The following is a 22,120-nucleotide window of genomic DNA, read 5'->3' on the forward strand; positions in this document are numbered from 1 at the left end:
AGGCTAATTTTTTTACTTTATGAAGATAGTTTTGTTCTCATGTAGCTTTTTGGCAACTCACATGAAATCAATCAATAAAAACTTAAGATTTCTAAATTAATTAACGGATAAGAGTAATGTGTCCATAATGTGTTAAAATACCTGTTATAATATGTTGTTGTTCAGTCCCTAAGTCATGTCCGACTCTTTACGACCCATTGGACTGTAGCATACCAAGCTCCTCTGTTTCCCACTATCTCCTGGAGTTTGTTCAAATTCCTGTCCATTGTGTCAGTGATGCTTTCCAACCATCTCATCCTCTGTGGCCCCCTTTTCCTTCTGCCTTCGATGTTTCCCAGCGTCTCGGTCTTTTCCTGTGAGTCGGCTCTTTGCATCTTTTGGCCAGATACAGGGCTTTAGCTCCAGTGGATAAACAGGGTTGATTTCCTTTAGAATTGATTGATTAGGTCTTGCAATCCACAGGACTCTCAAGAGTCTTCACCACTACCACAGTTCGAAAGTATCAGTTCTTTGACACTTAGCCTTCTTTATGGTCCAACTCTCATATCTATACGTAACTACTGGAAAAACCATAGCTTTGACTGTATGGACCTTTGGTCAGCGAAGTGATGTCTCTTCTTTTCAATATGCTGCTAGGTTTGTTACAGCTTTGCTTTCAAGGAGCAAGTGTCTTTTAATTTCATGGCTGCAGTCACTGTCCACAGTGATCCTGGAGCCCAAGAAAATAAAATCCATCACTGCTTCTACTTTTTCCCCTTCTATTTGACAGGAAGTGATGTGACTGGATGCCATGATGTTATTTTTTTGAATGTTGAGTTTTAGGACAGCTTTTTCACTCTGATCTTGCACCCTTGTCAATAGGTTCTTTAGTTCCTCTGCCCTTTGTGCTGCTAGAGTGGTATCACCTACATATCTGAGGTTGTTGATATTTCTTCTCGCAATCTTGATTCCAGCTTGTGATTCATCCAGCCTGGCATTTGCATGATGTACTTTGCATAGAATTTAAATAAGCAGGGTGACAGCATACAGCCTTGTCATCCTCCTTTCTCAATTTTGAACCAGTCCAGTATTTCATGTCCAGTTCTAACTTTTGCTTGTTGGCCCACATACAGTTTTCTCAGGAGACAGGTTAAGGTGGTCTGATATTCCCATCTCTTTAAGAATATTCCACAGTTTGTTGTGATCTGCATAGGCAAAGGCTAAAGCAGAAGTAGATGCTTTTCTGGGAGTCCCTTGCTTTCTCCATGATCCAGCAAGTGTTGGCAATTTGATTTCTGGTTCCTCTGCCTTTTCTAAACCCAGCTTGTACTTCTGGAAGTTCTTGGTTAACGTACTTCTGAAGCCTTGCTTGAAAGATTTTGAGCAAAGCCTTGCTAGCATTCAGTTGAGTATATCTTTCTCTTTATCCCTTGCCTTTTAGTTCTCTGCTTTCCTTAGCTTCCTAATCCTCCTCAGCCAACCACTTTGCTTCCTTGCATTTTTTTTTCTTTGGGATGGTTTCAGTCACTGCCTCCTGTACAGTGTTATAAACCTCAATCTATAGTTCTTCAGGCACTCTAGTGAATCTAATCCCTTGAATCTATTCTTCGTCTCCACTGTATAATCATAAGGGATTTGCTTTAGGTGTAGTGGTTTCCCCTACTTTCTTCAATTTAAGCCTGAATTTTGCAATAAGAAGCCTCATGATCTGAGCCACAGTCAGCTCCAGATTGTTTTTGCTACCTGTATAGAGCTTCTCTATCTTCAGCTGCAGAGAATATAATCAGTCTGATTTTGGTGTTGATCATTTGGTGATGTCCATGTATAGAGTCGTCTCTTGTGTTGGAAAAGGTGTTTGCTATGACTAATGTGTTCCCTTGACAAAATTCTTTTAACCTTTGCCCTGCTTCATTTTGTATTCCAAGGCCAAACTTGTGTATTATTGTGGATAACTCTGGACTTTTTCCTTTTGCATTCCAGTCCCCAAGATTATGAAGGGCTTTCCAAGTGGTGCTAGTGGTAAAGAACCCGCCTGCCAATGTAGGACACTCGAGAGATATAGGTTTGATCCCTGGGTTGGGAAGATCCCCTGGAGAAGGAAATGGCAACCCGTTCCAGTATTCTTGCCTGAGAAATACCATGGACAGAGGAGCCTGGCAGGCTACAGTCCTTGGGGTAGACTTGCAAAGAGTCAGACGTGACTGAGCAGACATACACACAGCCTAATTATGAAAAGGACATCTGTTTTTGGTGTTAGTTCTAGAAGGTGTTGTTGGTCTTCATAGAACCAGTCAGCTTCAGCTTCTTCAGTATCAATGGTTGAAGTATAGACTTAATTATTGAGATGTTGAATGGTTTGCCTTGGAAATAAACTAAGATCTTTCTGTCATCTTTGAGATTGTACACAGATACTGCCTTTTGGACTCTTGTTGACTATGAGGACTGCTTCATTTCTTCTAAGGGATTCTTGCCCATATAGTTGATATAATGGCCATCTGAATTAAATTCACCCAAATCTTGTCCATTTGAGTTCACTGATTCCTAAAATGTTGATATTCACTCTTGCCATCTCCTACTTGACCATGTCCAGTTTACCTTGATTCATGGACCTAACATTCCAGGTTCCTATACAGTATTGCTCTCTCTCTCTCTTTTTTAATGTAATTGGAGGCTAATTACTTTATAGTATTGTGGTGGTTTTTGCCATACATTGACATGAATCAGCCATGGATGTACATGTGTCCCCCAATCCTGAATCCCCTGCCCCACCCCCCCTGCACCCCATCTCTCTGGGTTGTCCCAGAGCACCAGCTTTGAGTGCCTTGCTTTATGCATCGAACTTGAACTGGTCATCTCTTTTACATATGGTGATATACACGTTTCAATGCTATTCTTTCAAATTGTCCCACCTTCACCTTCTCCCACAGAGTCCAAAGGTTTTTTCTTTTCATCTGTGTCTCTTTTGCTGTCTTGCATGTAGGGTCGTCATTGCCATCTTTCTAAATTTCATATATATGCATTAACATACTGTATTGGTGTTTCTCTTTCTGACTAACTTCACTCTATATAATAGGCTCCAGTTTCATCCACTTCATTAGGATTGACTCAGATGTGTCCTTTTTCATAGCTGAGTAATATTCCATTGTGTATATGTACCACAACTTCCTTATCCATTTGTCTGCTGATGGACATCTAGGTTGCTTCAGTGTCCTAGCTACAGTATTGTTCTTCACAGCATCTACTTTACTTTCACTAGCAGACAGAACCGTAACTGAGCATTGTTTTCCACTTTGGCCCAGCTGCTTCATTCTTTCTGGAGCTATTAGTAATTGCCCTCTGCTCTTCCCCAGTAGCATATTGGGCACCTTCAGACTTGGAGAGCTCATCTTCTAGCATCATATATCTTTCCCTTTTCATATAGTTCATGGGATTCTCCAGGCAAGAATACTGGAGTGGGTTGCCAATTCCTTTTCCATTGGGTCACGTTTTGTGAGAACTCTTCACTATGACCCATCCGTCTTGGGTGGCCCAGCATGACATGGATCATAGCTTCATTGAGTTATGCAAGCCCCTCCACCGTGACAAGGCTGTGATCCATGAAGGGGGTTGTGATTAATGCAGTAACAGTAAATGAGAACCAAACTTGAAGGTAGAAGATGGAGCTTATATTCAGTTCAGTTCAATTCAGTCGCTCAGTCGTGTCCGATCCTTTGAGACCCCATGAATCGCAGCATGCCAGGCCTCCCTGTCCATCACCAGTTCCCGGAGTTCACTCACACTCACGGCCATTGAGTCGGTGATGCCATCCAGCCATCTCATCCTCTGTCGTCCCCTTCTCCTCCTGCCCCCAGGCCCTCCCAGCATCAGAGTCTTTTCCAATGAGTCAACTCTTTGCATGAGGTGGCCAAAGTAGGTTGCTGCAAAAGTAATTGTGGTTTCAGACCGTGAATTTAAATCATTATAACTAGGCTCTGACACATCTTTTTCAATCAAAATAGGAACCATTACAGACAACACTGTTTTGCCCACGAGAGAGAAGTTTTTTTATTCCTGTAGCATAAAAATCCGTGCTTCCAGATTGGATGAAGTCTTGGAAAGCATTTTCTGCCTCCTGCTGATTGTGGAAGCATTTTCCCTGCAAAAAGTCATCGAGATACTTAAAGAAGTGGTTATTGGTTGGCAAGAGGTCAGGTGAATATAGCAGATGAGGCAAAACTTCTTAGCCCAGTTTCTTGACCCTTTGAAGTATTTGTTGTATGATGTGCAGTCACGTGTTGTCATGGAGAAAAACTGGGCCATTTTTGTTGACCATTGCTGGCTGAAGGCATTTCAGTTTTCAGTACATCCGTTTGCTGAGCATACTTCTCAGATGTAATGGTTTTGACAGGGTTCAGAAAGCTATAGTGTAACAGACCAGCCAGCATCAGACCACCAACCAGTGACTGAGCTTTTTTTTGGTTCAAGTTTGGCTTTGAGAAGTGCTTTGAAGCTTCTTCTTGGTCCAGCCACTGAGCTGGTTGTCTCTGGTTGTCATATAAAATCCAGTTTTCGTTGCATGTCACAATTTGATTGAGAAATGGTTTGTCGTTGTAGAATAAGAGAAGACAGGACTTCAAAACGGTAAATTTTTTGACTTGTGGTTGGCTCATGAGACACCCACTTACTGAGCTTTTTCAGCTTTCCAGTTTGCTTCAAATGCTGAATGACCATAGAATGGTTGACGTTGAGGTTTTTGGCAATTTGTCGTGTAAGTTGTAAGAGGATTAGCTTCGATGATGCTCTCAGTTGGTTGTTGTCAACTTCTGATGGCTGGTCATGGGGCTCCTCGTCTTCAAGGTTCTTGTCTCCTTTACAAAACTTCTTGAACCACCACCACAATGTATGTTTTGTTAGTATTTCCAACACCAAATGTGTTGTTGATGTTGCGAGTTGTCTCCACTGCTTATGACCCATTTTGAACTTATATAAGAAAATCACTTGAATTGGCTTTTTGTCTAACATAATTTCTGTAGTCTAAAATATGTATTCAATAAAAAGCAAGTAATTAGTCATTAGCAAAAAAAAATAGTGAGAAATGTGCATTAAAATGATGTATAACCATACTTATTCAAGAATGTATTCCAATATAAAATGCAGTGTTCAACCATGCAAAACTGCAGTTACTTTTTCATCAACCTAATATCTCACTTAAGTATTTGCAGGTTCTCTTGTACAGTGCTGGCATTATTACTATAAAAGTATCAGCAGCATAATCTCAGGTAGCCCTTTTTCAAGTTTGCTTTTTTAATTCATTGATAGCAAACTTTAATTATATGTTTTGTTTTCTTGCTATCACATCTAGAACTGGAAGATTAAAAAAAATCACTTGATAATATAGTACCAAACAGTTTAGCCATAGGCAGATTGGCTCTACATTAAGAAGCTTGTACAAATTTCTGCAGGAAAAATGGGAGTGCCAAAATAAACTAGATGATTAGCTAAAAAGTAGAATATTGGGAGTGTAGAGAAGGCAATGGCAACCCACTCCAGTACTCTTGCCTGGAAAATCTCATGGATGGAGGAGCCTGGTGGGCTGCAGTCCATGGGGTCGCACAGAGTTGGACACAACTGAAGTGACTTAGCAGCAGCAGCAGCAGAATATTGGGAGAGTCACCATGTAATTGGGTTGGTGCTACTTTCGTGCCTCTTAGGCTATGGGTTACCCTGTTCTTACCAGCTGCCATGAATAAATTGGATCAGCTAGGTATAACCTACCATCTCTTATAGTGCTCACATGTTAAAACTCTGTTTTACTGATTGCTCACCATTTTGCTTTTTGATTTTTATGATTTTTTCTTTCTTTTACTTCTGGAAAAGATGACCTTTTAAAACATATATATCTCTAATGCATTTGGGAATTATAATACCATTCAAAGGTTTATGTATTACCAAATAATTGTAACTTTTATTACCAGAAATTAAGAGAAGAATTAAACTATTCTCCTGAATCTGTTTTAGCTCTGTGTTGCTAGATCTGTTGGGTAGAATACCATTTAGCCTAGGTTAAATATTTGAATCCTCTTTTGGTCAGTTAGTATGTGTCACAGATTCTAGAGGAAATCCAGCAAACTAGTGCAGATGCTTTCATATAAAAATCAGCTCCCATCAGTATTAACAGTATGAGCTGAGTATGGTGTTTTGTGATTAAATAATTATGCATTGTTGAAATTTCTATTTCAACCTTCAGTACTATCCAAGGTTTCTATTAAAAATAACTATTTTTAAAAATTTTCAGCCTTTTCTAATGAAATTAAGCACAAATAATACTTGTTAAATCTCAGGTTTTCTTTTATCTCTGTTTCCTTTCCTCCCTTCTTTTCACCCTTTTAATTTTATTGTTATTAAGTTCATAATATTTTAACTGATAGTAGAATCTTGCTACTTTTTCATGTGTTCTTATAATACTTATCCTTTTAGATATTTAGAATTTTATTATTAAAATGTATATAGAAAAGTTTAATCAGTAATTTTTATTTTCCTTCTAGAAGAAATGGCAACGTATCTTCGTTATGTAAGAAGGCTAGATTTTTTTGAAAAACCAGATTATGACTACCTAAGAAAACTTTTTACTGACTTGTTTGATCGAAAAGGATATATGTTTGATTATGAATATGACTGGATTGGTAAACAGTTGGTGAGTACTACAGGCTGTATAAGAAAAACGAAAGGTTATTTGTAGTACTTAGCTTCCATTTTCATAGTAGAGATCCTTTATTTGAAAAGAGTTGAGAACAAATAATTTTTTATTTTGAAGTATAGTTGATTTACGGTATAAGTTTTAGGTGAACATCATAGTGATTTAATATTTTTATAGATTATGCTCCATTTTAAGTTAATACAGAATAATATCTATATTTTTCTGTGCTGTACAGTATATCCTTTTTGCTGATTTATTCATAGATGGCAGTTTGTGTCTCCTAATCCCCTACTCTTGTCTTGCCCCTCCTCTGTTTTTTCTCCTCACTGATAACCACAAGATTGTTCTCTATATTTTTAAGTCTGTTCCTTTTTTGTTATATTCATTTGTTTGTTTTATTTTTAAGACTCCACATATTAATGATAACAAGAGTATATTTCTCCTAAGCATAATATTCTATAGTTCCAGTCACATTGTTGCAAATGGCAGAATTCCATTCTTTTTTATGGCTGAGTAATATTTTATCATATAGTCTAGTTTAGTTGCTCAGTCATGTCCGACTCTTTGCGACCCCAGGGACTGCAGCATGCCAGGCTTCCCTGTCTATCACCAGCTCTCGCAGTTTACTCAGACTTACGTCTGTTGAGTTGGTGATGCCATCCAACCATCTCGTCCTCTGTCATCCTCTTCTCCTCCTACCTTTAATTTTTCCCAGCCTCAGGGTCTTTTCAAATGAGTCAGTTCTTCGCATCAGGTGACCAGAGTATTGGAGTTTCAGCTTCAGCATCAGTCCTTCCAGTGAATATTCAGGGCTGATTTCCTTTAGGATTGACTGGTTGGATCTCCTTATAGTCCAAGGGACTCTCAAGTGTCTTCTCTAACACTACAGTTCAAAAGCATCAATTCTTCGGTGCTCAGCTTTCTTTATGGTCCAACTCTGACATCCATACATGACTACTGGAAAAACCATAGGTTTGACTAGATGGACCTTTGTTGGCAAAGTCATGTCTCTGCTTTTTAATATGCTTTCTAGGTTGGTCATAACTTTTCTTCCAAGGAGTAAGCGTCTTTTAATTTCATGGCTGCAGTCACCATCTGCAGTGATTTTGGAGCCCCCCAAAATGAAGTCTGACACTGTTTCCACTGTTTCCCATCTGTTTGCCATGAAGTGATGGGACCAGATGCCATAGTTTTCTGAATGTTGAGCTTTAAGCCAACTTTTTCACTCTCCTCTTTCACTTTTCATCAAGAGGCTTTTTAGTTCTTTGCTTTCTGCCATAAGGGTGGTGTCATCTGCATATCTGAGGTTATTGGTATTTCCCCCAGCAGTCTTGATTTCAGCTTGTGCTTCATCCAGCCAAGCGTTTCTCATGATGTACTCTGCATATAAGTTAAATAAGTAGGGTGACAATATACAGCCTGACGTACTCCTTTCCTGATTTGGAACCAGTCTACTGTTCCATGTCCACTTCTAACTTGCTTCCTGACCTGCATACAGATTTCTCAAGAGGCAGGTCAGGTGATCTGGTATTCCCATCTCTTTCAGAATTTTTCAGTTTGTTGTGATCCACACAGTCAAAGGCTTTGGCGTACTCAATAAAGCAGAAATAGATGTTTTTCTGAAACTGTCTTGCTTTTTCTATGATCCAATGGATTTTGGCAATTTGTTCTCTGATTCCTCTGCCTTTTCTAAATCCAGCTTGAACATCTGGAAGTTCATGGTTCACATACTGTTGAAGCCTGGCTTGGAGAATTTTGAGCATTACTTTACTTGCGTGTGAGATGAGTGCAATTGTGTGGTAGTTTGAGCTTTCTTTGGCATTGCCTTCCTTTGGGATTGGAATGAAAACTGACCTTTTCCAGTCCTGTGGCCACTGCTGAGTTTTCCAAATTTGCTGGCATATTGAGTGCAGCACTTTCACAGCATCTTCTTTCAGGATTTGAAATAGCTCAACTGGAATTCCATCACCTCCACTAGCTTTGTTCGTAGTGATGCTTTCTAAGGCCCACTGACTTCACATTCCAGGATGTCTTGGTCTAGGTGAGTGATCATACCATCATGATTATCTGGGTCAACAAGATCTTTTTTTATATAGTTCTTCTGTGTATTCTTGCTATCTTTTCTTAATATCTTCTGCTTCTGTTAGGTCTGTACCATTTCTGTCCTTTATTGTGCCCATGTTTGCATGAAATGTTTCCTTGGTATCTCTGAGTGTCTTGAAGAGGTCTCTAGTGTTTCCCATTCTATTCTCCTCTATTTCTTTGCATTGATCACTGAGGAAGGCTTTCTTATCTCTCCTTGCTGTTCTTTGGAACTCTGCATTCAAATGGGTATATCTTTCCTTTTCTTCTTTGCCTTTCTCTTCTCTTCTTTTCACAACTGTTCGTAAGGCTTCCTCAGCCAACCATTTTATTTTTGCATCTCTTTTTCTTGGAGTGGTGTTGATCCTTGCTTCCTATGTAGTGTCATGAACCTCCGTCCATAGTTATTCTGTAACATTTCTTTTTAAAATGTTTATTTTTCATCTTCTTACTTTTGGCTGTGCTTTGCTACACAGGCTTTTCTCTAGTTGCGGAGAGCAGGGGCTGTCTCTAGCTGCAGCGTGCTGGCTTTTCATTGCAGTGGTTTTTCTTGTTGTAGGGCTCGGGCTCTCGGGCTTGTGGGCTACAGTTGTTGTGGCACATGGTCTCTAGAGCACAGACTCAGTAGTTGTAGCACTCAGGTTTAGTTGCCTAGGCATGCTTGCCTAGCCATGTTGCCTGGGCAACAAGGCATGCGGGATCTTTTGGATCAGGGATTGCACCCACGTCTCCTGCATTAGCAGGCAGATTCTTTACCACTGAGTGACCAGGGAAGCTCCTCTGCACATCTTCTTTGTCCATTCATCTGCTGCTGGGCATTTAGGTTGCTTCCGTATCTTGGCTATTGTATATAATGCTATTTTGAACATTGACGTGCATAAACCTTTTGAATTACTTTTTTCATTTTCTTTGGATATATACCCAGTAGTGTAATGCTGGATCATATGGTAGTTATACTTCTGGTTTTTTGAGGAATCTTCATAATGTTTACCACAGTGGCTGTACTCATTTAAATTTCCACCTATAGTGCACAAGGGTTTTATCCATATCCTCACCAACAATTGTTATTTTGTGTCTTTTTAATAATGGCCATTCTGACAAGTGTGAAATGATGTCTCATTATGGTTTTGATTTTAATGTCTCTGATGCTTGATAATGTTGAACATTTTTTCCTGTATCTCTTAGGCATCTGTATGTTTTCTTTGGAAAACTCTATTCAGATCTGCTTATTTGTTGTTTGGGTTTTTTGGTACTGTATGAGCTGTTCATAAATTTTGAATATTAACCTCTTTTCAGTCATATCATTTGCAAATATATTCAGTAGGTTGTCTTTTCATTTTATTGATGGTTTTCTTTGCTGTGCCAAAGCTTTAAAGTTGAATTAAGTCCCATTTGTTTATTTTTGCTTTTGTTTCTTCTACTGTAAGAGACAGATCCAAAAAAATATTGCTACAATTTAAGTCAGAGTGTTCACTTATTCTTTCTTCCAGGAATTTTGTGGTTTCATACATAAAGATCTTTAATCTGTTTTGAGTGTGTTTTTGTATATAGTGTTAGGATGTTCTAATCTCATTCATTTGCACACAGCTGTCCAGTTTTTCAGCACCACTTATTGAAGAGACTTTCTTTTCTTGTTTGTATATTCTTGCTTCCTCTGTCATAGATTAATTAGGTTAATTGACCATATATATGTGGGTTTATTTCTGAGCTCTCTTTTCTGTTTACATGTGTGTCTGTTGTTAAACCAGTACTGTGCTGATTTGATTACTGTAACTTTGTAGTATAGTCTGAAGTGAGGGAGTGTTATACCTCCAGATTTGTTCTTTTTTCTCAAGATTGTTGGACAGGGTCTTTTGTGGTTCCATATACATTTTCAGATTGAGAATAAATAATTTTTAAAGGATTCATTCTTTGAGTTTTGTAAAAATGGAGAATTTGGAGTCTGCTTTTTAGAGTAATGGGTTATTTTGGATGTTTTACTTTTGATTTAGTTCTTAATATCTAACATACTTTTAAAAAATATAGTATTCTAGTGATTACTTTAAAAGATCAGCTAGTTTTTTCTTTAGTCATTGCTCAAGATATTCGTAGTTTTAGAATATACTTTAATTATTCTAGCAGTTTTAGGTTATTTTGCAATAGACTGATACTTAGGTATCAGAGCAAGTTTAGGTTTTTTTAACTGTAAAAACTGCCCCCAAAATTTGTCTTGATCATAACTATGGGATGAGTGTCATTATTTAAATGAACACAACATTAAGTTCTTTTTTTGAAGAGATTACTTAAGAAAAAATCAAATATTTATTCTCACTAGTCTTCTTTTTAAATAAATAAGAATGCCTTACAACATTTACTTTAATTTCAGTTCACTGATACCAAATTTTGTCCATATTTGGAACTACCAAGCTTTCAGATTCAAGTACTGTTGAACAATTGACTTACTTAAATGTTTAATCTGTATTTTTCTTAGCTCCAAAGTGATTTGAATATATATTGTATCTAAAATGCAAACTTGAATATACTTTGATTAATGCATTTATTATGAAATTTTGAATTATATTTGAACATTTAAATTTTATAAAAGTCTTTTCTGAGTTAAAATATTGACAGTAACCAATTTTATTAGCTTATTTAAAAAATTATTCCCTTAATTTTCATAAAATAATTTTTTCTGTTTATATATTGGCTTTGGAAATGAGAGACATAAATACATTTTGTTTTTTTTCCATAAGAATTAACCTAAAATGTAATGGTAACATTAAAAGGTCTTTTGTTGATATAAAAATAAATACTTGATAAACTATTGAAATATTTTTAAGCTACTTTAAATAGTAGTTATAATTTCTTTACTTTAATTTGGTATATTTAACAACATATTTTAGGGAAGATATTTTGGGGAAGATACCTTTTCTTAATTAAGGCTTTACGTAATAGTATCTTATTACTTTTTTATTATTTTAAGGTGCTAAATAATTTAAAATGAGACTTCTGAAATAGAATGCATTGATGCTAATTGTTATTGTGTCGCAGCCTACTCCAGTGGGTGCAGTTCAGCAAGATCCTGCTCTGTCATCAAACAGAGAAGCACATCCACACAGAGATAAGATACAATCCAAAAATCAGGTTTGCTGTCCTTTTAGATATGCACTGTCTTGATTTATTTCTGTATTACCTTCTCACTGTTTATAAATGTATTTGGTGTTTTATCATGCCCAGATGACAGCTTTATAATTTGTGCATGTGTTTGCACATGTGTGTATACATATGTGTATGTACATATTGAATGATTGAAATACATATCCTTTTCTTCCATAAAACAGACCATATACAGACATATTAAGGATAAAAATGCACATATTTTCAATGCATAGGCTGTTTCCCCTAATGTTCACACTAAGATTGTTTAATCACAAATCCTGATTAGTGGTGTTAGTATAAACTTTGAGAATATTGTTCTGTTAGAACGGAAGTATTTGGATACCCTCTTGGAATGAATTGTAATAGTAGTTGTTCTTTCTAACTGTAGTCCAGTTTAGTGTAATAAATTATTTACTGAGTTCTGTTGTTTGAAAGCTACTGCTCTCCACATTGCAGAAATGCAAAGTCATTGTGAGAAATGACTTTGTAATGAGTGGCTAAGAGCTCACGGAACCTCTGGCATCAGACCTGGATATGTATGGCAGGTTACTCACTCACTCACTCAAAGCCTCAGTTCTCATCTATAAAATAGAAATAATGCATGTTAATTCCTAGCATATAGTAAGCATTCATTACGTCTCAACTCTTGTGGCAGGTGTTCTGTTATCATTATTACAATAAATTCACAAATAACTATATAACAATGCAGAATAAACTGTACCATGGGAGATACATTAATAAAGTGCCATAGAGGATCATTGGAATATGTAGGATCTATATGCAAACATGGTTTTTGAGATGAGCATGAAGAATGAATGGAATTTTTAAAGGCAGCCTAAGGAATAAGAATTTTGGAGAGAGAGAGCATTAAAAAATAGAAGGCGAAAGTTTAAAAATGCGGAATATGTTTGAGGAGAAATAAGCAGTTGGTTTGGAGCAGAGAGCAGGTTCAAGACAAGATATAGAAGATTCATTGGAGAGTTGTATTTACTGGGTAAGATAAATTGGAAGCTGTTGAATTTTTGATTAACATTTTCACTCATCTTTTTTATCTAAAGAAACCTTACTGAATCAATTTTTGACAGAATTTTTGCTGTTACCTTGAATTAAACAGTATCTCTAGAATTTTTGGTTATAACCGTTTTTGGAGAGGGGTAGTGTGCTATCTATTTTGTATTCGATCAGGGTTGAGGTGAGCGTTAAAAAAATGACAGCAAAGAAGAAACACAACTTACTAAAGATCATAGTCAAATAAAATGCTACATTTAGGAAGTATTTAGAATTTTCTGCTTTAAAGTATACACAGTTTAAAAAAGATTAGTTTTATAATTTTGCCTTAGAAAAACAGGGCAGTAAAGGGTCTTATATGTAAATTACTTCCAGTATAAATTAAGAGACATTGATAGCTTGAGTACTCTGATAAGATGCTGTATATAGAAAGAAATGGGAGAAGTGAAGACTTGGAGTATGTGTTTTATAAACCAGTTAATTTCTCAAATGTATGTGGAACAAGACCAGTAATTCATGTTCTGTGAGGATCTCTACTTGAGCTATTAGGTATTGCAATAAATGAAACTCTTCTTTTATTGTTGAATTAAATTATTCTTGAAATAAATTTAAATATTTTAAAGTTTTAACTTTCTGTCTGTTTCAGATATGTCTTGCTAGCTCATTGCTAGCTCACTGAGGGTGGGAACCATATTTCATTGATGTAGTCCTTGCAATAAATGTAGGGAGTCAAATTTTTTTTTTCAGGAAATCCTTTAAGATAGCTTATATATTGAATTTGCAACCTAGATATGTAGATTCTTATCATGATAGAAACATTGTATATCTAGAAAAAAATTTCTTAACTATCTGTGCTGCACTAAACAGCTTGTGTGATAAACCCACAGTTCATAATCCCCAAAGAAGAAAGTCTAGTTCTTTAAATGTCTGAAACCTTTGTAATATCCCCAGATAAACAGTTTTAACTTAGAGTCAATGGTTAAAGTTCAGGGGATCCTGAAATTTTACAGGAAATGTTGGGTGGATGCAAATGTTTATTTTGAGGAGAGGTTGCATAGCTTTTGGTGTTTTCTTAAAAGGTCCATGATTCCCAAATGTCGCCTGCTGTCCCATGGTCTCATCTAATTTATTTCACTTTAACCTACAAGTCAGCTGAATTCTGGTGGTAAATTTGGAGGATTTAGTGAAGGGACGTTAGAATTGTCATAATTGTTTTGATGACATATTTTTTGCCACAGAATATGTAGTTTTGTATCGTACAATTTAATTTAGGAAGCTTAGTGCCAGAACATTTATTCTTTGTGTTTACTTGATTTTAACATCTCTTCTAAAAGGTTACTCTGGCTACTGATATTCTTAGTCTGCATATAGCCCAGTGTACTTGACTCTTTGTGGCAAGATTTTCCTTACTTTAGTTGAAAAAGAAAGAAAAGAGCCCTGAAGTCTTTAGAACATAATGTAATTGTGGTAATGAGCTAGGTAGTAATATTGGGAAAATAGTAGGCTCTCAGTTTGAATCCCAGGTGTACTATTTGCTACTTTGGTGATATGAGAGAAGTATTTAAAGTCTTGGTGTCTTCATCAGGAAAATGAGGATAATACTTTCTGCCTCAAAAATGAGATGACACATATAAAGCAGCCAACGCAGAACCAAACATGTGATAGAAACTTAAATATTGTATTCCTTCCCCCATATTAGTACTGTCCACATTGTCCTGACACATAGAAATTGCTCCCTATTAAGCCGTTACTCAATTCTTTTAGTAAACTATTATTTAGTTTGTGGTTATTGCCATAACAGGCTTGCCAGGTCATCTAAAATCTTCAGGAATTATCAGCCTGTTTCATGGAAATAGGTCTCTTAATTTGAACCAGATGAAAAAAATAGATGAAGAAAGCAAAGGGATTCATATATGAAAGATTGTCACTTAAAAAATTTGTTTGTCATATCCTCTTGGTATTCTGTATAGCAGTTCTTAGTTTTCAAGGAACTTTTCTGTTTTCTTGTATTATCCTCACAGTCAGAAACAGGGTACTAAGCAAGAAGAGAAAATTTTTTAAGTTTTCTGAGACCTTAAGTGTGGCTATTTAAGCAATGTTGTTTTTTTTTAAAAAAACGTTGCTGGAAGTAGTTTTCTTATCAGAAAACCAGTGGGGACCTCTACTGTAAGAAAATATAGTGGATGGCTTTTTAGAACATTTCATGGTTTATGGAGTGTTTTCTTGACCACGTTATTTTTACCTCTCTAGTTTTTGTTAACTTTATTTATAAAATTAGAGAGTGGAGTCTATGATATCTAAAGTCCTTTCACTTCTAAAATTCTGTGGTGCTATTTTACTTTTGTGGTTGATCATTACATAATTGTAGCATTTTCATTGAAATCTCTCCACATTCACTATGCAAAGATAACTGCATCTGTGACTCAGAATAGTAAGGGTTTTAAAAATTTCCTTTTATACATTTGTTTTCTATATTATTAGGATGCGATGTTTAACATTTTGGGTTTCTCTTCTTCCATGCATGCCACATGCATTAAATAAATGGCAGTCGACAGACCACAGGGCAGCTTGGGACTCCCAGCAGGCAAATCCCCATCATTTGAGAGCTCACCTTGCAGCAGACAGACATGGTGGCTCGGTACAGGTATTTTCTGATTTTTGCATGAGTGATTATTTCCCAGATTTATACAACTAACCCTTTTTGGAACTCATGGCATGATTTCTTATCCTAATGAACGACTTGTTGCTGAACTCTCCATAATTCTATTCCTTTGAATTTAACCAAAAAAGAAAAATTAACATGGTCTAGCAAGACCACCTAAGGGATACTAAGATTTTGCCTTTGTTCATTTTTGCAAGCACATGCAACAGTATTTAAGTAAGTTGTACTCAGAACAGGTTAGAAAAACAAAATATATTATTGAACTATCTGTTAAACTTTTTTGTCCAGTAATAAGCTCAGTCTTTTTTAATGCTTTAAGTAATAGAACATTTTTATATCTTATCCTTTCATTATTTTGCTTCCTTTAAACTTATTTAAGCAGTTATCTAGCATTTTCATTCTCAGTCCTTAGAATGTATTTTCTGATTAATTGGTCAAATAAGCATGACCCCAGTTTTACAATGACATATTTTGTTTTATTTGGATAAAGTAAATCATGGAGAAAATAATTTCAAAGACAGATATTTATAAAACATTTCCCTCTATTTTCTGGATATTTATAAAAATTTAAAGTTGTCCCTTAGTTTTTTGATGTGTTCCTTTCCCCCCCTTTTCTATACATTTAGAGATAACTACTATATTATTCCCTTAAATGTCCCCCTAAATTTTAATCTTTTATATGTATTATAAAAACAGGAAGAGATTACTGAGTCTCTTATTTCTTTTAAAAATGTCAGTTTAAGATAATTTGAATGCTGGCTTAAAGTAATTGAGATGAGAAGTGTTCTCTCAATCTATTTCAGTCTGAAACCTATTTTTGATTTTTTTTCTCCACATACTTTGACTTTAACAATTTTTTGTTATATTTTACCAAATTTATATTTTTCTTCATATATATTAATCTGAATCTATGCTTGGATTTTATTCTGTCTTGATTTGAACTCTGAAAAAGCCAATTCTTAATTAAATCTTATGAGTTATCATGTTTTTCCCACCTTTAGCTTTTAGAGGTAGTTTAAATTGTGAAACCAACTTTTATAGAATTTTGTAGTCTGTGGAACTTTCAGTCATGTATTAACAGAAGAATTTGAATAGTGCTGTCAAATTTTGGAGTGAGGGATTCAGAGGCAAGGGAGCCTGAGAGGTAAAACTTTTTTGTGATCTAAATTCATATCATTGGAAAAGTTAATTGAGGAATTTATGTTTAATTTGCATAAACACAAGCTGGATTGTGTATGTATCTGTATACATTTACGTGTTTCTAAGTGTTGTATGTTTTTATAGCACGTGTCTTGCTCAGGGTTCAGGGAAATCTATAACAAGATACTGTTAGAAAGCTTTCCTCCCACTTCTGTACCAATGCTGCAAATTTATCAATAGTTTTTTCTTTTCCACTTTGCGGAATTCCCAAAGATGACTCATGGGATCTCTTTGTACTGTCAAAGGGTGAATGAGTTTCATTGTTGGCTAATCATTCCAGTATTTTATTCTATTTTTTCACATATTCTCAAAGATATATTTTATATCTGCTTATTTCTCGTCTCTTTAAAACTTTTCTGCCTTATAAAGATTGCGTCTGACTTCATTATAAAGTTTAGTAGGTGATCACTTTACTATTCTGGTAAATACATAAGTGAGTAAAAATTTTTACACTATTTTTCAGTTACTTCCTGAATTAACTTGATGTGATGAACATTAAGGTAGTTTTACTGTCATGGAAAATTTGCTAGCAGCATAGTAAGATCATGCATGAGTCTTGCTCCATCCCAAAATGTTGAATTTATGTATAATTTAAAATTTGGAAAGTTACGACACTGGCATAATTGGACTAATGAAGTGGTAGTTTAAAAATTAATAATAGTGAGAGGAAGTAATGGTGTCTTAATCTGAGCTAATATGATTATTCCAATAATTGAATAGTATATTTTACTTTGAATGAAAGAAGAAGGGAAAGCAGTGTGTTGTTTTCATTCTCATCATTTGATAAAGGGAAGATATAAAGAGAAAGAGTTTTTACTAATACACAGTATGAGAAGAATTTGCCTTGAGGTTCTTTGTTCCATGGTTGTTAAACCACCTGTTGGACAAAGTTTCAGTCACTGGCTTTGCAAGGTGTGGGAGACCTGGGTTTGATCCCTGGGTTGGGAAGATCCCCTGGAGAAGGGAACAGCTACCCACTCCAGTATTCTGGCCTGAAGAATTCCATGGACTGTCCATGGGGTCGCCAAGAGTTGGACACGACTGAGTGACAAAGATCTTACATGGCAATTAAGAAGTTTTCCTCAACCAATACTAAAGGCGTATCATCAAATAGTTTTCAGGAAATACATTTACAAAATAAGTAGATTGCTATCTGGTATATGAACACCTCTTGCCTTTTCGACCTATAGAAAAATCCTCACTCACTATTTCACATATGCCCCTTGGAGTCTCTATTTGAACTCCTTATTTTTTCAGAATTATTATATATATATTATAGGTCAGATGTATAGGTTACCAAGTTGATTTATTTGTGGTTAGCAGCATAATTTCAAATTTCATGCCTTAGATTATTCATCATAACATGGGGATATTAATGATAGCTTTATTCATGGTTTTGTGAGAACTTTTTAAAAAAGTATTTAGCATAGAGTCTAGGGCTAAAGAAGTACTAAATAGTAGAATCATCTATTGCTTTGACAAATTAAGAAGCTTGACTAGTATTAATATTGACTATACTTCTCTGAAAAGTGAAGTATAGAGATGTAGCCAAAAGAATGCGTTGTGAAATGGGGTTTATCTAATTTTATTCTGTCTCTTCAGTTAATTTACTCATCAGAAGGATAATGCCACCTATTTGATTAACTTTCCCCACTTAAGAGGTTAAGAATAATATTCAGATATCGTGAAGTCTGTATTTTCAATCTGTTCTTGGCTTGTATGTGATTTGAAAAATTTCCTAGGGGTACAAGTGTGTCCCCCGCTGCTCCTCTGAGAATCACTGATAATAAATATGGTTGAGAAGCCTAGACCTACCGCTTTCAGTTTTTTGCCTATTCATTATACAGCAAATATATATAAATGTCTACCAGGTGCTTGGCACTATGCTAGTAGGTTCTTTGAATAAAGGAGAGAATAACAGATACAGCGTCTGTCCCCATGTAGCTTTCAGTTAATGGAAAGAGCTAATAAACAGGTGGCATGATAAGTGGAGAAAGTACAGGGTGCTATGAGAATATGTAGGAAAAGTGCCTAACTTGGATTTAGCAAGTTCAAGTTTCCTGAAAAAAATAGTATTTATACTCTATTTTTTTACGTGTTTTCAAAGTAAAGAATCAGTAGCACTTAGCATTTGAAGAAGGTAGAAGGGGTTAAGAGAGGAGTGTACAGGCAGAGAGAACTGTGTGTAAGATTGTGGAGAGAGAGACAGATTGAGGAATTAAATGCGGTTGTATCAAGCTATTGTGTTTTGAGAAATGAGGCTGACAGGCAGACAGGAGGGGAATTGTGAAGGACCTGAAAGTTTTGTTATTAAATTTGGGTTTTGGTCTAAGGGTATTGGGTAGGCATAAAGAGAATTAGAAGTAACTTGATTAGCATTTACAGAGATACTTTTGAGACCAGATGGAAGGGAGACAAGTCTAAGGCGGGGCCACAACTCTCAAAAGTCCACAGTTGAGAGATGATGGATAGTGGAGATGAAGAGAAACAAAAGGACTTAAAAGATAGAAGATACAATTTAATTGGGTATGAGAGTTGAGGGAAGGGGAGGGGTCAAATTATCCTTTTTGATAGGTTTCTACCTGGCAAATCAGGATTTCCAGAATGAGGTTTTAAAATGCACCACTGGCAGCAGATAGTACTAGTCTCTAATTCCACTGTGTTGAACTTTTCACTGTAACACAGTTCATGGAGCTCTATGCTAACTAAACATCTGATCTGTAAAAGCTGAGAGGTCATGGCAAGCAGAGGGAAGAAGACGGCTGTTAAGGGCACTACTCAGAGAACTATTTTACTTGGCGTGGCATACCTTCTGACTGTTGGAAAGCTCCTCTGCTTGTCCAGCCTTTCTTTTTTCATGTAAGGAACCATGTGACACTGGGGAGAAAGGGCAGAATCGCAAGTGGTGCAGATGTGTTTTACAGCCAGGCACTGTTGATGAAATGAAAGAATAATATTAATTGTTATAATAAGCAGTCTGATATTTTAGTTGTTATCACTTCAGAAATGCAGATACAGGTGATGATAACAAAAAGAATCAGACAAACATATCTTGAAATGATAAAACATATGTGGTTAAAAGTCAGGAGTAATAGATGTGATATCTGAGTCAGTTCTCCTTTATGCTAATTGTTAATGCAGGCCTTTTCAAAACATTTCAGATAATCAGTTTTAGTTTTCTTTTTCAAATTTTTGAAAATACTGAGGTCCTAACAAGGAAAAAAAAATTGAGTAACTACAACAGTCATCTCTTTTATTTTTTTGGGGGGGTACTAAAGTCTGGAAAAGAGAGGTTTGTAGAATGAGAGAAGTTACATGCCTTTATTACATAAATAATTTCTCGTTCTTTTTTTTAAATTTTAGTTTAGGAAATCCCTTGTTGAGTTACAATTGGGATAAATCAGCATTACACATTTGTTTTGATACTCTTTTTTTTTTCTTTTCTGGCAGTAAAGAAAGATTTTAATAGCTACTATAGTAGGGAAGAGAATATAGTGTAAACTGAGCTTGCTCTACCCAAAACAAGAGGCAGGAGACTTTTGGAATGGTTGGGATTTTGTTGACTGAAAAATATATTCACAATCTAAAAGTTGAGAGTTATGTTTTATTGAGTGGGAATTTTCAGGACGTCAAGCCTGGAGGCAGTATCTTAAGTAACTCTAAGAACTGCTTTGAGGAGGGGAGGGGAGAGCTAGGATATGATATATAGGAGTTTTGCAGCAAAGGGCTGGTAGTCTGAACATTGAGAGTGAAGTCGCTCAGTCATGTCTGACTCTTTGCGACCCCATTGACTATAGCCTGCCAGTCTCCTCTGTCCATGGGATTCTCCAGGCAAGAATACTGAAGTGGGCTGCCATTCCCTTCTCTAGGGGATCTTCCTGACCCAGGGATTGATCCCGGGTTTACCGCATTGCATGCAGATTCTTTATTTTCTGAGTCACCAGGAAATGAAAGAAAAACAGATATCTCATGTTAAGGAATTTAACACTTTCCCAGTATCATTTGCAGTAACATCTTGTAAGACTGGAATACTCAAAGAATAGAGTGCTGTTAAGTCTAAGTGAATATTAGATCACTCAGAGATCTAATAGAGAATCCATTTTGGTTTCTCTTTGTTGAAAGTCACTGAGAAAGTCACTGGGCCTTTGGGTCATCAGTTGGAATATTAATTATATTTCTATAGCTTTTAGAATATGTTAGAAAGCTGGTTTCATACAGTCATGTTGAACCCTAGTACAGGTCTAGTAAACTCTTTGAAAATTACTCTTTTAACCATATCTCATTTACTAGTGTGCTTTCTTATAGATGCCTCTAGAAAAAGCTGAGTGTCTTAAGTAAAATATGTTTTTTTTTAGTATTTCTAATATATTTTTTGACTAGATGAATATTTATTTCATTAATATAGTGTACCTCTACTGAGCATTTGATAACATGCTCACAAAACTTCAAATAGAAATTAGGAAGATAGTATTATAATGAATTTGAATTCATTCTATTCAGAAAGTAAATTAATTGGCATTTTAACATCCTTCAGTACTTGTCTTTGTACTCGTCTATGATAATGATTTCTTTGGAATTAGATGGGGCAGGCAGGCGTTAATGAACCATTATTTTTCGCCCTCGCTTAGCTACAGGCTTTTTGCCCACCACCTCCCATTTAACTCTGATATTGTGAGAGTGAAACTGTAGCCTAGTTACCTTTTTTTAAAACCTCTTAAAATGAGAATTATGCTAAGTTTCTTATCAAGTGGGAATAACAGTGAAAATTTCTTTAAGAACAAGAACAGCAACAACAAAAATCCTATAAAATAGCTGAATTTTCTTTTGAAATGTCAAACCTCAAAGCATTTGTGATTTTTAGATTTGTTGTTGTTTAGTTGCTCTGTGACGTCTGACTCTTTGCAACCCCATGGACTGCAGCACGCCAGGCTCCTCTATCCTCCACTATCTCCTGGAGTTTGCTCAAACTCATGTGCATGGAGTTGGTGATGCCATCCAACCATCTCATCCTCTGAAGAAATTATCCTGATAAACACTAATATTGCAAAGATTCTTATGTTCTAGTTTGAATTATCCTTCTAGAAATGTCACCTAAGTGGAATCATTCCTCAAAATTTGGCTTACAAAAATAATTTTTGTTTGTTTGATCCTTTGCCTTTGGTTTCCAAGAAAATATTGATGCATTGTTTATAATATCATGTCTTTGTTTCTTCTTGTAAAATCTGTTTAGAAAAGACCACTCGTTTTCGGAAACACTTTTAATGCCTGATTCACTCTTAGGTCATTGCTGTTAAGTAGGTCAGCTTAACAGAACTCTTGTTACCACATTGATTGTGTTCTGACCCTGGGCTGTTGGCTTTTACGCAGAGGGTTAG

At 35.9% G+C, this 22,120-nt stretch overlaps 1 protein-coding gene across 10 annotated transcripts in view; it reads left to right on the top strand.

The window, feature by feature from the left end:
• The window catches only part of CSNK1G3 (casein kinase 1 gamma 3), a 96,209-nt gene that overhangs the window by 44,459 nt on the left and 29,630 nt on the right, over window positions 1-22,120 (top strand). For 3 of the 10 annotated variants that reach the window (XM_040241723.1, XM_040241726.1, XM_040241727.1), the window contains exons 8-10: window positions 6,504-6,652; window positions 11,768-11,860; window positions 15,432-15,527. In XM_040241723.1, the coding sequence (XP_040097657.1) occupies window positions 6,504-6,652; window positions 11,768-11,860; window positions 15,432-15,527 (338 nt within the window). The remainder of the gene's footprint in view (window positions 1-6,503; window positions 6,653-11,767; window positions 11,861-15,431; window positions 15,528-22,120) is intronic. The other 7 variants (XM_040241728.1, XM_040241730.1, XM_040241732.1 and 4 more) reach the window with 4 other exon arrangements.

The sequence above is a fragment of the Oryx dammah genome, unplaced genomic scaffold (genome assembly GCF_014754425.2).
Source record: "Oryx dammah isolate SB20612 unplaced genomic scaffold, SCBI_Odam_1.1 HiC_scaffold_5, whole genome shotgun sequence".
NCBI classification, from domain to species: Eukaryota; Metazoa; Chordata; class Mammalia; order Artiodactyla; family Bovidae; genus Oryx; species Oryx dammah.